This window comes from Balaenoptera ricei, chromosome 7 (assembly GCF_028023285.1).
Source record: "Balaenoptera ricei isolate mBalRic1 chromosome 7, mBalRic1.hap2, whole genome shotgun sequence".
NCBI classification, from domain to species: Eukaryota; Metazoa; Chordata; class Mammalia; order Artiodactyla; family Balaenopteridae; genus Balaenoptera; species Balaenoptera ricei.
Genome location: NC_082645.1, coordinates 102,578,635 through 102,599,037, shown reverse-complemented (window position 1 = coordinate 102,599,037; position 20,403 = coordinate 102,578,635). Strand labels below are relative to the sequence as shown.

The following is a 20,403-nucleotide window of genomic DNA, read 5'->3' as shown; positions in this document are numbered from 1 at the left end:
CACTCCAGTCAAGTTTTCACACCCACTCCCTGGGGTCCATCTGGGCTCCAGGGAACCACTCCACCTTCTGTCATCAATCACTAAACTTAGGCTACTCCATCCCTAAAATAAACATCAGCCTGATGCCTTTCATCCCCCAGCCTTCCTGCGGCCACTGACTTGACTCTCCTCCCAGAGCAGGGTCACCAGAAAAATACATGACACCCACTTAAATCTGAACTTCAGATAAGAAACAAATAAATAGTGTAAGTATTTCCCAACATTGTATGGGGCAATGGGACATACTTATGCTAAAAGTGATTTGTTGTTTGTCTGAAGTTCAATTTAACTGATCGTCCTGCATCTTTCTTTGCTGAAGCTGGCAACTTTACCCCAGGGGTACCACCAAGCTTCCCCCGTCTTCCCAACCTCCCTCTAGATGGCTGTTGACAGTCTCTTGGCCCCCCGTTGCCCTAGGGTAAAATTTCAATTCCTGGACCCCTGCCTCTTTGCCCAGCCCTATTTCTTACCACTCTCGCCCCACTCCACCGGCCCCATCCAAAATTGCTGGGACAAGGGGCCCTAAGCTCCTTGCTTCAGATGCTGTTCTGTCTACCTGGAGAACCTGCTTCCCTGCCCCTGCACCAGCTAGGCTGATTCTTAAACATCCACCAACATGGAATCAGGTGTTACTGCCTCTCAAGAGTCTTTCTTTCTTTCTTTTTTTTTTTCCCCAGCCATTTGGTGCGGCTTGTGGGATCCTAGTTCCCCGACCAGGGATCGATCTGGGCCCCCTGCAGTGGAAGCCTGGAGTCCTAACCACTGGACCGCCAGGGAATTCCCCCTCAAGAGTCTTTCTTGAAACATCCCTCACTCCCACACCATGCTTCTTTTTCTGGGATCCCACAGAACCAAGTGAACACTCCTCTATCCCAGCACTGGTAAAATTGACAAAATTGTAATTATCTGGTCTTTTACTATCTCCCTTAGATTGTGAGTTTCTTGAGGTCAAGGGCTGTGTCCTTCAGTTTTGTCATCTCTAGAACCGGAAATTCCTGTCTGCTTGGCAGACAGTAGGGCCTTAATTAATAATCTGCTAAGGGTCCTGCAGATAAGGCCCTATCCCTTTTATCCAGGCATACAATGGGGTCCAGAGAAGGAGACATCACTATTGACTACCTATTGTGAATGGTCACCCTGGGCCTGGGGCTTCTGATGTTCTTTTAGGATTATAATTGTCAAGAGAAAAACATTGCTTGCCATTCCAGTTCTACAGGATCAAGCCATTGGTCACTGCAGTCACCCACCAACAGTGCACCCTGAGGGGAATTCCGGGTGGGGGAAAAAAAAAAAACAACAGGAGGCATTCTGTGCTTTGGATATAAGGGTCCTTAGATAGTTAAGATGCATATCTAAGAAAAAATTTTAATGACCCCAGATTCTTGCATCTTCCCATACATAGAACACTAAAATCATCAACTTGAGATATCTGTTCTTTGTGATCAGCAGTAACCTTTTTATGCTTGAATACATGTTTTTCCCAGCAAAAAAGATCCTGTATATTCCGGCTCCTCCTTAATCTCTTTGGAGCAGTTTCTCAGAGCTATCTGAGAGGCTATGGTCCTTAGTAAGGTCCCCGAATAAAACTTAACTCACAAGTTTTACGTTGTGTGTTTTTCTTTCATTCAACACAATCTTGATTCCATGATCAGAAAATGGGCTCAGGAGAAAGAACATGGAGCAAGGCTTGTGTTGGGCTTGTCTGTGTGCATCCCCACGGCCCACTTTCCCAGGGGGTGGATGTGATTGCTGGCTGGAAAATGAATCCGCTTGAAATCACTGTAGCAATTCTAGAAAGTGGAGCGTACTTTCTGGAGAAGGGGCCCAAGTGCAGGCAGCATGAAGGGATGTCAGGAGACGCGGCCAGATGCGGCAGGGCTTTGCAGTTCATGAGGGCTCTGTCCTGTGATCCAGGGGTAAACTGATATTGAGCAGAACTGTACTTGCCCCGGTGCGTTCTTGCTCCCTTTGGGAGGGGACTTCCTAAAGTGAGGTCTTTGACCCCAAACTGAACTTACACTGAAGGGTTGGGGTGGCTGGGGGAGTTAGCCCACCATAATGTCCACCAGTGCCCCTGAGTAACTCCTACTTAAGTTATATACAAACAAACATACACAGTGTGTGTGGAGGGGGCAATTTACACAACACCTTTATTTTAATTGGTCTCAATACAATCCAAGTGGTAACCTTGCTTACTATGCTTTCTAGTAGTAAACACACTGCTTTCACTTATGTTTAGTATGCAAATGAGCTTCCAGATGAGTCCACAGGTTCCTCCTTCCTAAGCCTTGCTCTGTGAAAGAGCAGGACTGGCCGCTGGAGATAATAATGTAAAGAAAAGTGCTTAGTGATGGGTTTGGAATCCCGAGGTTGTCCTGGTTGTCCAACCGCATTCATTTCAAGCTGTGTTTTGTCAAGTCACACCCCTCCCCATTCAAAAAGGAAAAGTGTCAACAGGCTGTGAACAACATTCAGTGCAGTGCAGATCTGCAGCTACTAGCACGAGATAAACACCTTAAACAAAGCTGTTCATCTACCGGTAGCCTTGGCGTAATGGAAAAAAACCATGGACTTTGGAACTATGTAAACTCCGGCAACGTTTCAAAACTTCCCAGAACCTATTTCCTTGCCTGTAAAACGGAATGACTAGTACATTCTACCGTTAGTGGCTGTGAGGGTTGAGACTACAGGTGCAAAGCCCCCAACACAATGTTGTGCACTGATTGTAGTGATCTACACCCCAGGATCTCTGACTCTAAAACACCTGCTTTCCTGGTTGAAGTAACTTCAGGCAGGCAATGTCTTAGTTCCCAGGGGCAGAGGTTCTAAGTTCCATCTATCTCTGCATTTGGACGTTTGAAGTTTAAAACTTGAAAAATACATTTGGCTTAAAAGCATAGAATTGTCAAGGATGTTCATCACTGATTTATGTTTCATAATGAGAAAAATGGGAAACAATTTAAATGTCCTTAAAAGTAGGAAACCGATTTAATAAATCAGCAATAGCTGTGTGATAGAATACTTTGTGGCTTTAAAATTATGCTTTTGAAGAATATTTAGTGACAAGAAAAATGTTCATGCAAAAATGTGAAGTAAAAATAAAAGCGACAAGCAAAACATCGTATAAAACAAGTAAAATACGTAGATATATATAGGCAAAGAAGCATCAAAAGCAAGCGCTTGCCGCTGGGAGTCGGGAGGAGTGGGAAGAAGTGATCTTTTCCTGTAGTTTTGAGTTTCCAACAATGATCACGTAATGCCTTAAAATCCGAAGACACTAGGAAGTCCTCAGGGACTTGGGAGGAGCGCGAACAGGGCAGACGCGGGCGGGACCGGGGAGGATGCGGGCGGGACCGGGGCGGACCCCAGCGCCCGGCTGGGGCCTGCGCGACGGGGCGGGGCGTGGAACACCAGTCCAGTCCAGGCCGGCGAGGGGGTACTCAACTTGCGACACCGGGAGGCCGGGGACGCACCGTCGGGAGCGGCAGGCAAGCCAGGGGCCCGGGGCCGGCGGGAGTGGGGGGCCGCGGGCCGGCGGGGACCCGGCCAGGGCTGGGGCGGCGCTGGGATGGGGTCGCAAACTTTCTTGGAGTGCGCAGCGGGCCAGAATGGGGCTCTGGCTCCCTCACCTTTGGAGTTTCTCTTTCCCTGTGCGCCCCGGGCGGGCGAGTGGCGCCTGTTTAGCCTTGGGAGCCGAGCCGCGAGTTGTGGGCACGATCGGGCCAGAGTCTGAGGGTGTCCTGTCCCCCGCTTCCTGGCGCGTATCTGTCGCTGGGCGTGTCCACAGTGCCAGCCCTAGGGTGGCCAGCTGTGCGTGGGATAAAGGCTGTCACGGCCTTAAGCTGGTGGGAGGGGGAGGGGAGGCGGCCCAGGGCCTGGCCTGGCCTCGGCTTGGCTCTGCACGCCCTGGTGGCAGCTTTGGTGTAGACAGGTGACTGAGTATTTGAGTGAGTTGGGGACCGGGTGGAAGCCATGAGCAGCCCCCATTCTTCGCGTGGGGAACCTGCCACCTCTGTCACCACGACTTTGCCTCAGTTCACCCCCTTCTAGCCACTGCCCTCAGACTGGATTCAGAAAGCTACCCGAAAGTATCAATACTATCCTCCACATGGCCCCTTCGGGTCGGAGTTAAAACCAAACAGGAAAATGGGAAAGGGGAAAACCGTGGAGACAGAGGACAGCGGGAGGGGCAGTGGAGGAAGGCTGCTGGGAGGCTCGGCCCTGATCTTGCGGGTTCTGCACCAGCTCTTGTCCGCTGGGGGTCACTATCCCTTCTGACCCCACGGTGGCCTCTGTGTGGTATCCAGGGGTTGGGGTTCCCCCTGAGGAACCTGGACATGGGATGAGGGGGGTAGGCCTGGGAACCAGGGTCAGAGGCAGATGTCATGGAAGGTCCCTCGGGTGTCCAGTTCTCTGGGGCTCTGAAATATTCATCTCACTGGTGAGCTTTGGTTTCAAAGCTGGCGCCTTTGGCTTGGCCGGTGGTGGCAGGAGGAGCCAAGTGCTTCCTTGGGGCTGCTTTGTCAGGGGCAAGGGGGCAGCCATACTTCCTCCTCACCTGCCTGCTCTCCCCACCTCTCCAGCCATGAGGACCCAGAGACCCAGCCATGAGGACCCCGAGACCCAGTTTCAAACTTAGAAAGTAGTGGTGGGACCACACAGGGTCAAGTGCCCTGACTTCCTGTCATCTTGTGCCGTGACCTCAGGGCCTCACCTGTAAAAACAGGCACCTCAGAGAGGTAATGACAGGGTACCCCTCAGGTGTGGGGAGAACCTCACTTCATGAGCTGGGGTAATAGCCACCTCAGCTCAGCCTCCTCCCAGGGGAATGGCTCAGCTGGAAGAGCACTTCCATCCCCCAAACTTGTCACCCTGTACCCTTCAGAAAGAGCAGAAGCCCCAGGCAAGGGACACACACTGGAAGGGCCAGAGTGGAAGCTCATACAGCAACTTGGGGAGAAGGTCTCTGCTAACAGTACGGTTAACCCTGATGTGGGCTTTCTGGAGTGTTCTGTTGGGAATGCTGTGGAGGAGATGGCCTTGACAGAATCTTCCAACCCTGATTCTGGGGATCTAGGCCAAAACCTGGGCCTTGTTTTAAAGTAGAAATGATGCCCAGAAGTCCACAGGCCACAGTGCCAGGTACCTAGAGGGTCAGGGAGGAGGATGAGAATGAGTCCTTATTCTCATATGTAACGATTGGTATTTTTTCCTATTACATGAAGGCGATGTTAGGGGATCGCAGCCTCCTGGCTCTGTGCTGGTTGGAGATGTCCCCCAGCCCTTGGCAGTGAGTCCCGTTTTGGAGATTATAGCGGCTCTGGGGACAGGGGAGAGGAAGGCCCCTCGCAGAGGATCCGGGCATTGAGCTGGCTCTGAGAGTGAGGGGGCATGCCTGGTACTGAATGTGACTATTCTGAGGGGCTGGGGGTGAGGACAGGGGTTTTATGATATGAGGAGTTAGGACATGAATCATTCTGAGGTCAATCTGTAAAACAAAGGTGGCCTGGCCAGCACGCCACAGGATGGTAAGTAGGTGTGCCCTGATAACAATGTTCCAGGCTTAAGGATGTTTGAAGGAACAAAGGTGAACACGTTTGCTCAGTGCAGAACTTCTCAGAGGCTTCCTATGCCATTGTGCCTTGTGAATTTCCAAAAGGGGATATGGGTTGTTTTTCAGACTTATCTGTTTCTGAGCTCATCCATTAACATCTCTTGGGGCAGTGCTCTTCAGAGCAGTCTGGGAAATGCCTGGCTGGATGAGTCTAGCTTTCCACTCTCTGGTTCGGGTAACTAATCCCTCTTCCTTTCCCCGATGTGGGCTGATTTGGGGGAAAAGGAGGCCAAAGGAGGTCATTTGCCTGGATCCCCACAACTAGTTAGTGACAGAGTTAGAACTTGAACCCAGATCTCTTGACTTCCTGCCTCGTACTCTTTCTCTTCTGCAGCGTGTCGCTGCTTCTCTGCAGGCTCTGTGGTGAGTGAGACCCAGGAGATGCTGGCCGCAGGGTCCAGAGGGCAGTCTGGGAGGAGAGGGAGTTATGGCTACCCCCAGGCCCAGGTCATGCCCTGTGCCTCTGCCTCTGTAGCCGTCGTCCAGACCAGTTTCACATCCGGCGGAGATTCTTTAGGAAGCAAGTCATTCCGCCCTGAAGCCTTCTGCTCTGGTCTGTTAGGCTGTTCGTTCAAAAGCAGAGACTCTTAGAGTCCGAATGGACTTTGATCTTTTGGTTCAGTGCACTTGCTTTACGGATGAGAAAACTTGAGCCCAGAGATGTGCGGTGGCCAGCCCTGACTCACACAGTGGAGTCAGGACCAGAGCCAGGACAAGAACTCAGCTCCCTGCCTCCTAACCCGGGGCTCTGGCAAAGATCGACTTTCTACGAGGGAAAAGGAATTGGTGTCAATGAGAAAGGTCTTCACTACCTCAGCTGGCCCCACGTGTTGGTATTGGCCTATTCACACAGGTGACTGGTGGGGGCTTCAGGGGCTTTTGCTCCAGGCAGGTGTAAAAGCAAAGGGCACTCTAAGTCAGACGTCAGATCCGGGTTCAGACCTATCTCTGCTGTTCGCCTGCTGTGGGACCTTGGGTCGGGTTTTCTCTGAATTTCAGTTTTCTCATTTGTAGGGTAGGGATAAGGATATGCCCCTCATAGGGCCCTTGTGAGGAGCAGACATCCTTGGTACCCAGTAGTAAATACACAGTACTTGCTGCTCTAAGTGGTTCTCTTCCTTCCCTGCCCACCGCAGGGAGGGGTTTGTCTCCCTTCTCTGCTGTGGGTTGTTAATTATCTGTCTGACTTTCCCCCTCCTCATCTTGAAGTTCAACTGAAAAGGTAGGAGAAGATGAAACACAAAGGAGATGGATGGGGCTGTGCTTCTGAAGCTGCATCCAGCCCTGGTTATTGCTGTCTGCTTTCCTTATCTGCACTCCCCAGCTGTTCTGACCACTGGCTTGGCTGGGGTCTCCGAGTTCACCTGCACTGATGACACTGCTTTGCTCCCCTGGAGAAGGGTGATGGGGGGACTCTAGTGCTTGGGTCTTCCCATGCCCTCCAGGGTGGCTTCCCCTTCCTGGGAGGCTGGAGCCACCTTCTCAGTTCCTGGTTGGAGAGAGGCTACCCTGGTTAGAGACCGGGGTGGGAGGGAAGTCATGGGTTGGCAGCCTTATCTGTTTCTGAGCAGGAGGGCACGGAGAACTGGGGGGATGGGGACTTGTTCTGGCTCTGTCTCAGCAATGCGTGCGCTGGCATCTGTTACTCTGAGTTCTCAGACAGTGGGCAGGGCTGGGAATGAAAGTTCCAAACCCATGACCAAGAGGGCCTGTCACGGGCTGGGCAGGAACTTTCTTGGCTCTGGGGTTTCCTGGTCTGTCAAATGACCAGATGATTTGTAAAGTTCATTCCAGCTCTGACGTTTCAGTTTTTAGATCCTCTCGGCGTCATCCTGTTGACCACAGAGGCCAGGCGGATGGAAGGATAAGTTGATTCTGGGCCTCTTGGTCTGTGTGCGTCAGGCCTGGTGGCGTGCCCAGCCAGTCCTGGTGGATCTTTTTACTCCTCTGCCCTCCTGGCTACGTGCTGGGTTAGGAGGGCGAAGTGTTGTCTTGGAGGGGAGTGAAGAGCTGGGGGAGTTGGGGTAGGTAGAGGAAAGGGGAGGGAAGGAGGCTGTCACAAGAGGCCAGGTCACAAGAGGCCAGGGCCTGCGCTGCTGTGCCGGCTGGGTGGGGTTTCCGGCTGGGTGGGGTTTCCTGAGATGCGCACTCTGAGCTATTCTTTCCATTCTGGCTCCGGGCACCCGTTCCTGGCAGGGAGGAGGGCAGGCTGCCTGGACCAGTCAGCTGCTCCTTTCCGCCCCTCCCTCCGACACACATACACATACACACGCACCCTCTTGCTGTAACCCCAGTAGCTCCAGCTTCCTCTCAGCAGATTCCAGAGCCTTAACCCTTCAGATGCCCCCCAGGGAGCCTGAACCTGGGCCCCAGCTGGCTGGGAGCATGCTGGCCACACTGAGATGGCGCCAGGGGAAGGAGATGGCTTCCCCGAGGTTGCCTCTGAAAACCTTGACAGCCAACAAGTCCTGTGTTTGAGCCCACCCACTTCCGATGGCTGGGCCTGCGGGTCATGTAGGAGAAAGGAGAGGTTCTGGCTCCTTCCTGATGAGACATGAGAATGGGGTCATGAGAATGGGGAGCGAGCTTAGATCTAACTTGACAAGGATGGGGTGGAGTCTGAATGTCTCCATGTCTTGATAATGTCTGAATGTCTTGATAAGCTGCATTGTGAGCAAGAATGTTGTAATGATTCAAGCTGCCAGCAATGGAACAGCCTTGCTTCCTGTTGTTGGAGCGTGTATGCCAACAACAGAAGCCGAATGCCTACTGTATTTTAGGAAAATTCAGGCTTCCGATGGGGAACCTTAAAGGTCCTTTTTGGCCCCTGGAGACTGTGAGCCCCTCCGGTAGCTACCAGCGGAACTCAGATGACCTGATTCCTGGTTTCCAGTCTCTGGGTATCGGTCATACTCACTTTGTATCTTCTCCCGCCTCTTTCCCCTCCTACCCTTTGGACTCCACGTTCTCCTGCGGTTCCCACCTTTAGTCACAGTCATGAAAGTAAATACTGACCACTCCTCCCTTTCCCTACTACCTAGTCACATGCCAGGCCCAAACCTCATCCCTAGCTGAGGCCTTAATGACGTGGAAGTGGCCAGCGCTCCATGTAGGTCGGGCCGTGGCCAGGGAGAGGGCTCAGAAGCTGCCCATGCTGGCAGCCCTGGGCCCGAGGTTCCTGCCCCTCTGCTCGGAGGGGAGTGTGACTGAGCTTAGTTACTCCCCTGACTGGCCTGAACACTCTCTCCATCTCCGGCGCACAGGTCTCTACACCAGAGAGCTGGGATGTAGTCCTGGCCCCGGGCCCCACTTTGTGGCCAGGGACAGGTCACTCTACCTCCTCCTGCACTGTGGCTGGCTGGCTGGTAAAGGGAGGGATCAGCTTGCCTTAGATGAGTGAGTTTCCTTTCAGTGCTGACCTTTAAGAATCTCCATCTCTGACCACTCTCTCTCCTCCTGGTGGTTGCACAGGGTTTGGGGACCATGGGGATGATGGAAGGGGCTGAATGGTTCAGTGTCCACTTGCTGTGTGAGCCTTCTTTTGTCAGTAGAGGGTCTGAGATGGGAAGCTTTGAGAAGTGATGTGAAGTTCGGATAGGCAGGGTGTCCAAATGAGGATGAGCGCAGAGACATTAAGAGCCCTGGAGTCGGTCTGGAGCTGACCGACTTCATCACACCCTAGCTAAGTAACCTTGGGCAAGTGACTTAATTCTTCTAAGCCTCTATTTCTTTATTGTAAAAAGGGATAACAACATATCCACCCTGTTGGGCTATCATAAGGATTTAATGAAATAATAACTAGAGATAGGCACTATTTTAAGTGCTCTACACTTAAAATATTTTCTCATTTAATTTTTATAACAACTCTGGTATAGTGTTAAACCCACTTTCCAGATGGAGAAACTGACGCAGAGTGAGGTAAATGGTCAGTGCCGGTCTCTGGTGAGCATGGGCTGGTGGCTAAGCCCCCAGAGAACCGGACTGTGAGCTTCTGTGTTCCCTGCAGAGAGGTCGGCTGGTGAATTCCTCTGAAACGAGAAGCGTCACAGGGAGGAGCGAGGGAGGGCAGAGGGCGTCTTCAAGAGTCAGCGGCCCACTGTGCTGGACCGGAACCCCAGAGTCCTGGTGGTCTATCCAAGCCCGGCCTCGTGCTCCCTGATTCACCCTCTGGTTTGGGGAGGGACCTGTTTGCCCAACTTGGCTTGGTGGGTGGTGCATCTGGCTGGCCAGGCAAAGGGCAGGCCTCGCGCGCGCGTAACTGGGTTTGTCAGATAAGTCCCAGTCCATTAGAGCTGGAAATGAGCTCAGAGATCATCTGGGTCACTCACCTCATTTCACAGAGGTGCACCCTGAGGAGCCAACAGGACCAGGTCATGGTGACATCACTGTCAAGTGGCCCAGCTGGGGCCTCCGACCACAGGGTCTTTCCTGCCAGTGTCTCGTGGGCCGTGTTTAGCCTGTTGTCGGCTGGGCCCAGGGCAGTAACGACAGATAACCCTACTCCACAGGTGGCCCACCCGTACTGCTTCCCGAAGACAGGACGCCTTCCTCCGGGTGGAGTTAAGGGGGGGTGGTATTTGGAGGGGGAGGGGGGAGGGTGCTATAGGGAGAAGGAGTCTCTTGCCTCAGGGCAGGAGAGTCCAGTTTCTCTCCCTTCCTTTTTAAAAAAAGTCTATTAAGGAGATGCAGGTATTATAACTGCTTATGAATGTTATCCTACCCTGACAAACCCAAAATATTTTCAAAAACACTTACTATCCCTGTTTCTTAAACTCACACCACTCAGTGTTGGGTCTCCCTGTTCTCCGCTCCCTGTTTCCTCAGGGCGCTCTACCCCACCATGCGGGGCCTTTGCCATGGCCTGCTTTCGAGGGTTTGCTGTGTCACACCCTCACTGTCAGGAAGGTTTTCTTATTTCTGACCTGACACATTCTTGCTGTTCTGGTCCATTCACTCTGGGAAGATGGAGAACAGCTTTCCTCAGAATAACTCATTGACTTGGCCTGTTATTCGAGCCCTCCTCCCCGCCCTTCCCTGCTACCTTCCCCTCTCTGTTTTAGAGAGAGAGAAGAGTTAAGACAGTCCTTTATCTGCTCCCTGCACTCTGCAGGGTGCCCTCAAAAGAGAAGCCAGTTCTCCCGCCCTTCTGGCAGAGCCTCTGGGATGTCTGCTGACCTTGATCTGGGCGTGCTTCCTCCCTGTGAGGTCCTGGAGTTCTTCCCTTGGGAGATGCTCTAGGGGCTGGTGGTGGCCCTGTGAAGGGGCCCAGATTCTGTCAGGGCTTAGGGCCGTTCCAGGGACCTCCTGCTTAGCTCTTCCCAAGCCTTCATCTCTGCCACCTCAGAGGAGAACACCACGCCCCAAGGCCATTTATTTGGCATAAGAGGGCCTAAAGAACACAGCATAATATAGAGGACACCTACCCAGGACCTTCAGCCTACCTGGGTTCTGGTTGTGCCATTAACTTGCTAGTTCTGTGATCTTGGGAGTCACTTCACTGTTCTGGGCCTGGATTCCCTTAGCGGAGCTGAGCATCTGGGGCTGTACAACTTTGGGGTCCCTTTGGGCTCTCTTTCTGGGGTTCCCTTCTCCTCACTCCTCAGCCCTCCCCTGGCTGTGGGGAAGGCAGGCTCAGAGAAGGCGCTGGCTGGATCTGGCGTGACGCCTCAGCGCTCTCTCCTATCCTGGCCACCAACCCGGGGGGCAAACAGGCAGGAATCACAGGGACACCAGGGACTTGGCCTTTGAAACGTGTGTCTCCCCCTCCCAGGGGGCTTCGGGGCCCTGCACTCCCTGGCACTCCACTCCCTGGCAAGGCCACGAAGAGAGTGGTGGCAGCCACAGGCTGTCGCATGCCTGACGCTCCTTGGCTGTTATCTGAAGGAACCAGAAAGTCCTGTCTCTGGCCTGCTCCTCTGTGCAGCCTCCCAACCCCCAGTGGCCATCCCCGTGCACCCACTTGCTCAGGCCTCTCAGGTGGCCCCTGACTCAGCCTGCCACCGTTGGCTCTCCGCCTCCAGGCCTGGCAGCTCCAGCCCTGGGGCTAGCTTGTTGTCTTCCACGTCGGGCCTTGGCTCCTCCCCGGCGCTGCCTTTCAGGCCTGGGGCTCCTGCCAGCTGCTGTGGGTGCTGGGCTGACCCCTTCAGTGGGTCCCAGCTGGCCCTGTGACTCACCCGTGGCTTTGCTGGGGCCATCGGGCTTCTTCCCTGGTCACTGGAAGGCCTTCTTAAGTGAGCACACGGGTGGGGGCGGGGTGGTTCTCAGGCCTGCTGCTCTCATACCACTGATGCCCAGTGACTGCTTCGGGCTCCTGCACTAAATCCCCATCTCCTGCTTTCCTATGGCAGGAAGCTACACAGAAAGGGCTGGTGTGAAGGCAGAGGGGCAGGGGCTGAGCTGGCGGGGTGGATGGTACTGGGGGATGGGGACAGTGGCCTGTGGGCAGGGAATGATGCGCTGTGATGGGGAGAGAAAGTATGAGGCTTTCCTCTCCACAGAGGCAGGCTGGATTGGGGCTGAGTGAGCGGGGCCCGGGCACTCATGACTGCTTTTCTCGTCTTTCTTTCAGGTCCCAGCAGCTGGGGTCTCCCCTCAGCCCCTGAGCCACCATGTCCCACCCCAGTGCCCCCCCTCCATATGAGGACCGCAACCCCCTGTACCCTGACCCTCTGCCCCCGGGGGGCTACGGGCAGCCATCTGTCCTGCCTGGCGGGTACCCTGCTTACCCACAGCCTGGCTACGGTCACCCTGCTGGCTACCCACAGCCTATGCCCCCCATCCACCCGACGCCCATGAACTATGGTGAGTCCCTGAAGGGCAGTGGGGGTGGGTGGGAGGAGGCAATACTCATGGCACGTGAGGCTACTTCCTTTCCTTCCTTCTCAACTTCCTTTATCCCTTTTTTCATCTTCTCTTTAGCTCTCTCCTTCCGTTTCCCCATCTTTGTTACCTCCCTGCTTTTTCCTTCAGCTCCTAGCCCCCTAGACCACCTACCAGCCCCTTTATTCAGAAGGGAGACTGGGTCCATAAGACACACACCAGAACTTACACATCAGATAAGAAAGTGGCTGGTGAAGTAATTAATTCCTTCAGAGCCGTGACCTGAGGAGGCCATTTCCGTTGCCCAGCGAGGCAGCTGCCACCCCACCCACACTCCTCACTTCCTTGGAAACTGCCTTTGCAACCCGAAGCAACTTTTGTTTTTGTTTTTGTTTTTTTAAATATTCTTGGTGCTGACAAATCCTTATCTCTTAAGGTAACATCTGATTTTTGCAAACATCCAGAAGTCGTTTGGATGTTTGATAAACATCATGGCTGGTAAATTTGGTCAGAAATGAGATGAGATTAGAATGTGGTGAGATCTTCCTGTGTGGCTCACATGCGGATTTTGAAAGCAGCTCCCAAGGAGGCATTCAAAGAATGTGTTGAGCCCCTGCAGCATCTCTGGAATCCTGGAGCGCAGCCAACTGTCATGTGGCCGTACTGTTCTGGTGTGAATATTGGTACATCAGTCACGTTTATGGTCATGCCTCGTCCTGTGCACATATACCCCTGATATTTCTGTTTTCCCCGAGTCCTAATGTTTGCCTGATGTAGATCAGTCTGCACACTCTGTTCTCCGTCCTCCACACACATGCGCTGTTTCTATCTTCCTTTTCCTCCTTCCACGCCGGAGCCCCTGCTCTGACTCCGCCAGCCCCTCTGCCCCACGCTTGCGTGGATTCCTCACGAGATCGTGCCCCCTTGATGGCAGTGACCACAGGTGTTCACACCCTTCAGTAAATGCATGCTGACAGAGTGATCACACCTAAGCCCCCTTTGGCCAGGGGTATGCTGCTCCCTGTGGTACCAGCTCTGGTCACGTGGAGGGTATCTAGAGGACCTGGCTGGGGAGTTCCTGAGTTGTAACACATGCCTTTTGGCTGGAGATACCTGAGACTGTGAGATAGTGCCATGGAGGCTTGGGGATTGAGGCCACACGTCCCAGGTCCCCAGTTGGTCATATGTGATCTGTCCCCAGGCCCAGGCCAGGGCTATGATGTGGAGGAGAGAGCCGTGAGTGACAACTTCGGATCTGGAGAGTGGAGTGACAGGAAAGTCCGACACGCCTTCATCCGAAAGGTGAGATATGGGTTGGGAGGCCGGTGAATCTGGGCCCCTGGGGCTGGGGGAACAGAGCGGGGGGACACTCCGTTTCCACACACATATGCTGCTGCCTTCCGGGTCTTCTGTAGCCCTGCACTCTCCTCAAAGGGGACCCCAGTTCCTCTAAACTGTGTTCGCCCGCCTTTTGTTCCTCTGTTCCTTGACCTTGTTTTGGGGGGCAGATTCAATCTGGGAAAATCTGGGCAGCCTCTGCTGAAGTGTTCTGCCCCCTGCAAGCTTCCTTCTCCTGTTAGACGGGAGCAACTTGAAGCCAGAACTGATTGCACTCGCTCGCAGCCCCTGCCCCCCCATCTTACGTGTGCCCAGCACCTGCTCAGGGTGGACAGATACCTGACCAATGTCAGGCTGAACTGCAGGTGCGGATGCTGTACCTGGGAGTGCGGTGAGGCAGGGGGCGGAGGCAGGGCAGTGAGTGCCAGTGGAGGCCAGGTGCTGGGCAGGGAGGGGGAGATGACAGGGAGCAGCGGGGGCTGGGGGTCAGCCCTGGGGGGTGCGTGTACAGTATCTGAGCCCTTACTGGGGGCAGCCTCTCTGCCAAGCTGCAGCTGGGGCAGGCTCCCAAGTGGAAGGGGAGTAAGTAGATCCTTCAGAATGAGGCAGGAGCCTCCTCCCTACCTCTGAAAGAGGGGCCAGGGCTAGGGTGGTAAGGTCTTTTGGGCTCCTTGGTCTCAGGGGCCGGCTGCTTCCTGGGGAGAGGCCGGGAGTGCAGTGTGGTGACCGTGCTCCCCATCACTGCCTGTGTTCCAGGTTTACTCCATCATCTCCATCCAGCTGCTCATCACGGTGGCCATCATCGCTATCTTCACCTTTGTGTGAGTCTCTAGGCCTCTCCGCACCGCTGGGAAGTAGCTCTGGGGTCCTGGGCTCTGGGTCACCTGCTGAGAGCGTGGCTTGGGGTGGGCCTTCAACTCTGGGATGTGGGCGATGAGAGAAGAGGGGGAAGGGCCTCGGCAGGGAGGCAGAAAAGCCGCGCTGTGACTCCTCTCTTGTCCCCCCTGCTCCACAGGAAGCCAGTCAGCGAGTTCGTGAAGGCAAACCTGGCCGTCTACTACGCGTCCTAGTGAGTCTGTGCTCCTCTCTGCACGGGGGCAAGTAGAGGAGGGGTGACAGTTGACCAGCTTTTCGGGGCAGGGATCAGATCCTTTTGGAGAGGGGCCCTCCCAGCTGTGCTGGGAAGTGTGGGTGTGTGCCACCAAGTGTAAGTGTCACGGAACTCCTGAGAGCCAGGGGTGGGGGACTGGTGGCAACGTGCATCCTGCAGAACAGTCCCCGTGTTCTGGCAGCCTCTCTGCGGTGGCTCCTGCAGCCTCCTCCCTGGCCAAACCCCCTGTTACAGATGTCCTCAGTGCCCCTGGCTGGGGTGATCTTCTCCTGCTGGGTAGCTTCCCCTCAGACTTCTAGATAGCTCTCTGGACCTCCAGCCTGCCGGCGTGCTGAGTGCCGCCAGGCTGGGCCGGGATGGGGCCAAGGGGCAGAGTGGGTCTGGAGACTACTTCCCTGTCTCTTCTCCCCAGTGCTGTGTTCCTGGTCACGTACCTGACCCTTGCCTGCTGCCAGGGACCCAGGTGAGTCCCAGAGACTTAGACAGTGGGAAGGGATGGGGGTGTGGGGCTGTTTTGCACAGAAAGGGGACTTCTTAGAGCAGCTAAGTGGAGACGTACCGGCAGTGATGATGATGATGACGGCGGCTATCGTTCGGCCGTGTGCAGAGTGCCTCGCGTGTGCGGGATCTATTTAGCTATCTAGCTCTTATTCTTACAGCTACCCTGCAAGATGTGTAGCACTTAAACTATTTAACAGATAGGAAGAACCCAAGGCTCAGAGAGGCTGAGGAACTTTCTCACAGTCACACAGGTAGTCAGAGAGCTGCAAACGAATCCAGGTCTTTGTGGCTCCACAGCCCAGGTCTGTCCTATTGTCCCTCTTGTCCCTGCATAGACACCTGAGCAGGTATCAAGGGCCGTGCCAGCCTCGCCTCCCCCAAGTCCAGGCCTAATTCTCCAGGCACATAAGCCAAGAATTTCCTTCTGCTAACAGAGCCTCTAAGACCTGGCCGGCCCCACACCACTTAACTATGGTTTCTTTCCCTTCAGACGCCGTTTCCCATGGAACATTATCCTGCTGACCCTCTTCGTGAGTCTAGAAAGGTCCAGGTTGTGGAGATGGTGAGGGAGGGCTGGTCCCAGGGAAGGGATGGAACGCCATGGTGGAAGATGTCCCTAGCTGTCTCCCCGACCTTACCCTGACCCCTGCCCTTGGTCTCCCCGGGCTTTCCTACTCAGTCACACGTATCGCCAGCTCTGGCAAACCCTCCTGGCCGTGCCTCCAGGGCCCCGGCTCTCTTCTTAAGTGTCTCACTCTGGTCTCTGTCCTTCCCTCAGACTCTTGCCATGGGCTACATGACCGGCACCATTTCCAGGTACGTTCAAGGACAGTTACTACACGGTGGTGTGTTTTACAGGGGAGCGTGGGGCATCTCTGGGCTGGCAGCCACCTGTATGGGTGGATTCTGGGCACGATGCTTCCAGAAGTAGTAGTTTTGGAGTCATTCGTGTGTGGCATGTGCCTCTGGCCTCTCTCAACTCCTTCCCTGCAGTGTGTATGACACCAAAGCCGTCATCATTGCAATGATCATCACTGCTGTGGTGTCCATTTCAGTCACCATCTTCTGCTTCCAGACCAAGGTGAGGGCACTGGAGGGCCCTTCCCTGGCCACCCCATCCCCCTGTTTTATACAGACCTGGCCTTCCGGGCTTGGCACTTGAGCGGGCCTGGAAGGGCCCACACCCCTATGCCAGGCATTTCCCTCAGAGACCTTAATCCCCTTCCCTTCACAACTACTGCTTCCTGTGTCTGTCCTTAGAATGTCACGGTCACTCCCATGGCCCCCAGGAGGCAGCACTGGGACTCCCTGGAGGAAGAGGGAGGGCCTGGCTGGCTGGGCCAGGTGGCCCGTCTGACACGTGCCTCCCCCTCTCTTCCTGGCAGGTGGACTTCACCTCATGCACAGGCCTCTTCTGTGTCCTGGGAATTGTGATGATGGTGACTGGCATTGTCACTGCCATCGTGCTGTCCTTCAAATATGTGAGTGTCCCAGGAGAGCTGGAGTCACTGAACCCAGTGCCCAGGGCAGACTTTCTGTATATCATGGTGTAGCAGGCCCCACAGAACCTCTCGACTGGCTAGCAAAGGCACCCACGCTGAAGTGCCATCCTCTGGATTGGGGTATCTTTGGAAATGGCAGTTCCTGGGAGCCATAGCACCTGAGGCCCTGGATAGCATCATGGGATTCCTATGGGAAGCAGTGGTTAAATCTGTCTGACAGCTGAGACCAGGTTCTCGGAGGCAGGTTGCCTGAGGAACCCAGAGGACCGAGAAGATGGGCTTGGGTGGAAGGGACCTTAGGGATCACTGTATCTAACTCTTCTTTTATTCCAGTCAGCGGGAGGGGCAGCGTGTGAGGCCCCTAGGCTGAGGGGAGCTTCATGGTGGGAAGGGGAGAACAGTGCTGGAAGGGGAAGCATGTGAATGGGAGGGCCGCCTGCCCACTTGACCATGGCTGGCCCTGCCCTTCTGTGGATAGGCCCCTGGAGGGCTGTTGAGAAGGGCTGCCCTGGGGGTGCTCCCTGACTCTGCTGTTTATCAGGGTGGCTGGGGGGCTTCCCTCCCAGCCCTCTCCTTTAGTCTGTTCCTCCCAGGCTGGGCTGCAGGAACACGGTCTACTGAAGGCTGACCATGACTAGGGTAAAGGCGATGGGGCTCTTCAAGCAGTGCATGCCTGGGTCTGCCCCTCCCAGAGCTAGAACTCAACCACTTTCTTTCTTCCAGAAGCATAGTGGACACCTCTGTGCCTTGACTAACTTTGGAGACTGGTTAGGCTAAAGGATGCTGTGATTGGTTTTATATGGCCATTGGACGATGGCCTCTGTTTTCTCTACCATATATGTTACTATTCTTAATTTCTCCCAGGATCTGGAAGGTAGAAGTAGTCCTTTCACATAGCTAGCTTCCTGGATCTTCGCACTTGGCCAGACATCCAGGGGGGAAGATGGTCCTGAGGGCCTGCCTCAGTCCAAGCTATGCTAAGATTTCTAATGCCATCCCTGTCCCTTCTCCCCAGATTTACTGGCTGCACATGGTCTATGCTGCTTTGGGGGCCATTTGTTTCACTTTGGTGAGTAAAGCCCTGCCCCCTCTAGGAAGGGGAGCTGAGGGGACGGAGGGGAGGAACCGGGAGGATGGTGAATGTAGGCTGCTTGGGAGGCAGGGAGTGGGGCCACAGCCGCCCTTCCCTTTCCCTACTGTCCAGAGGGTCCACTGATTTTCTGGGCATTCCCGCCATCTCTTGTTCACACCGCCTGCTATGAGAACAGTCAGTGGGCCGTATTATGGAGACGGTGTGTCTGTCTCCCTTTCTGGACTGTGAACTGCTTAATGGCAGAGACCACGTGTTCTGCTGTTCATTAACGTGTTCCCTAAGCACATCTAATGGCCCAGAGGCTCCCAGGACAGGTCTGCTGACCACTGAGCCCCTGGGTCCTCATGTGTGGCTTCCTGTCCTGCAGTTCCTGGCTTACGACACACAGCTGGTCCTGGGGAACCGGAGGTACACCATCAGCCCGGAGGACTACATCACTGGCGCCCTGCAGATCTACACAGACATTGTCTACATCTTCACCTTTGTGCTGCAGCTCCTGGGGGATCGCAATTAAGGAGCACCTCCCGTTCCGCCCTACCTTGGACTTTCCTTTCCCTAGAGGGCTGGGCCCTGTGACCTGGGTCTGGGCCTAGACCCCTTTCCTTCCCCTCAAGTAATATGCCCATTTTCCTTTCTGTCCGGGGATGGGTAGCCTCTCTGGCTGTGGATGTGTAGGTACTTGGTGGGGTTGGAGGAACTAGGGACTAACTCCTGCCCTTAGTGGACTTGGCAGGAACTGGGCCAAAGATGTGCATTCTCCCTCCGCCCACTATGGGGCACCAAATCCTTAACAGTTGGGGTTGGAGTGGGGAGGGATGAAAAGAGCCTATTTGATAGCTAAAATGGAATATGAGAGGTAGGAGGGACTTTCTGGTGATGGGGTTTCCTCTCCCACTTCTGCCACAGGCTTCTGGACTTGATAGCTGGAGCTGTTTCCTCTCTTAGCCCCCAGCAAAGCCAGAGAGCTTTGCCCCCTGCCTCCTGGACTCATAGGCATTATCCTGTACTTCTTCGGCAACCCTTGGCGCCTTCTGACTCAGGAAGGTAGAGGGGGTTTGTGCCCGTGGGTCTCCCCTGCTTCAACCTCTTCTTTCGATAGCACATATATACTGATCTTTTGGGTTAAGGGTGGGGAGGAAGAGGAGAGCGAGCAAAGTCAAGCGCAGAGGCCAATACAGAGCAGCATCTATCCGGGGCTTCCTCATGGCTTGTGGTGGTAGAGCACGCCCCTCTGCGGCCACCTGGTCCCCATTCTCCAAAGCTGCCTGGGGCCTCCCTGGTGCTTCTGAGATCTCTAGTCAGAGGGACCTCTTGCTTCCTGTGCTCAGGCTGCTCAGAGCAGAAAGTGAGGGACAAAGGTCAGGAGATGGGGTGGTGTGTAGGATCACCACTTCCTGGCCGTGTGGCCAGGAAGTAACCAGGCTGAAGAGAGACTGAGGTGTGGGCAGGGGAAATGCCTTGGGGTCCCCCACCCTGAGAGATACGAAAGCTTATTGTGTTACCCATGGTTCTTCCCTTCTGCTGACTCGGGGAGGGCTGAGAGGAAGGAGACGCCCCTCTTAATTTGTTAACTCACGCTTGGGGGATTTAAGACTTGGGCCCCGTCTCTCCAGCCAACTACCGCTTTCTTCATGACACCAAGTGCCTCAAGCTGGAATGGGGAAGGGGGACAAGGGTCACTCTATGGGCTGGGGTGGAGACCCAATCAGCCCAAGGGTATAATTAGGGCTTCTCTATTAAGTATTTGGCCCTAAATATATCCCACAAAAGGACATAACCAGAAATGTAATAAAGTTTAATGTTTAGAAGGTAAAACCCTGTTTGGCTCTGGTTTTCTTCACTTTAAGGTGTCGTCAGCTCTGGGAGAATCTGTCTGGCTCTGCCCAATGCATCCACATCCTAGCTTTGCATTCTGGCTTGGTATCTTCTACCTTTTCTACGATAACCAAATATACTTTGTCCCAGTGCTTCCTGGTGATGGATGGCTCAACCCTCAACCCCAGGTCTGGCAGGGGCTGCTCAGAGCCATCGCACATGACCTTTTCTGCATCATGGACCCTTTACAAAAGTGCACGAGGGCTGTGAATTCTCTTCCCCTCAAAACTGTATGTGTACACACGATTTCACATATGGGGCGTGGGGGTGGGGATGGACCACAATGTTCAGGTGTAGAACTCCTGCCTTAGAAATCACTAGTTCAATCCCTCTTAACGAACAAGGAAACTGAGGCCCAGAGAGGCTGAGTCATTTGGACTCAGCCAAGAGGATTAAGTGCTTTTTTAAACTCCACACCCTGAACGACTTCTTTGAGTCTCTTTATTATTTGTTTAGGCTGAGTGGAACCCCACCCTCCTGGCCAGCAGCTCTGAGGGCTTGGTCTCCAGGG

At 54.3% G+C, this 20,403-nt stretch overlaps 1 protein-coding gene across 1 annotated transcript; it reads left to right on the top strand.

The window, feature by feature from the left end:
- Positions 1–3,420: 3,420 nt before the first annotated feature.
- On the top strand, positions 3,421–19,832 carry TMBIM1 (transmembrane BAX inhibitor motif containing 1). The gene is made up of 12 exons (XM_059928670.1): positions 3,421–3,527; positions 12,222–12,454; positions 13,674–13,774; positions 14,567–14,631; positions 14,826–14,879; positions 15,334–15,384; positions 15,913–15,952; positions 16,201–16,238; positions 16,416–16,503; positions 16,808–16,903; positions 17,940–17,993; positions 18,385–19,832. The coding sequence occupies exons 2-12, from the start codon at positions 12,262–12,264 to the stop codon at positions 18,529–18,531; spliced, it is 927 nt and encodes a 308-aa protein (XP_059784653.1). The 5' UTR covers positions 3,421–3,527; positions 12,222–12,261; the 3' UTR covers positions 18,532–19,832.
- Positions 19,833–20,403: the final 571 nt, after the last annotated feature.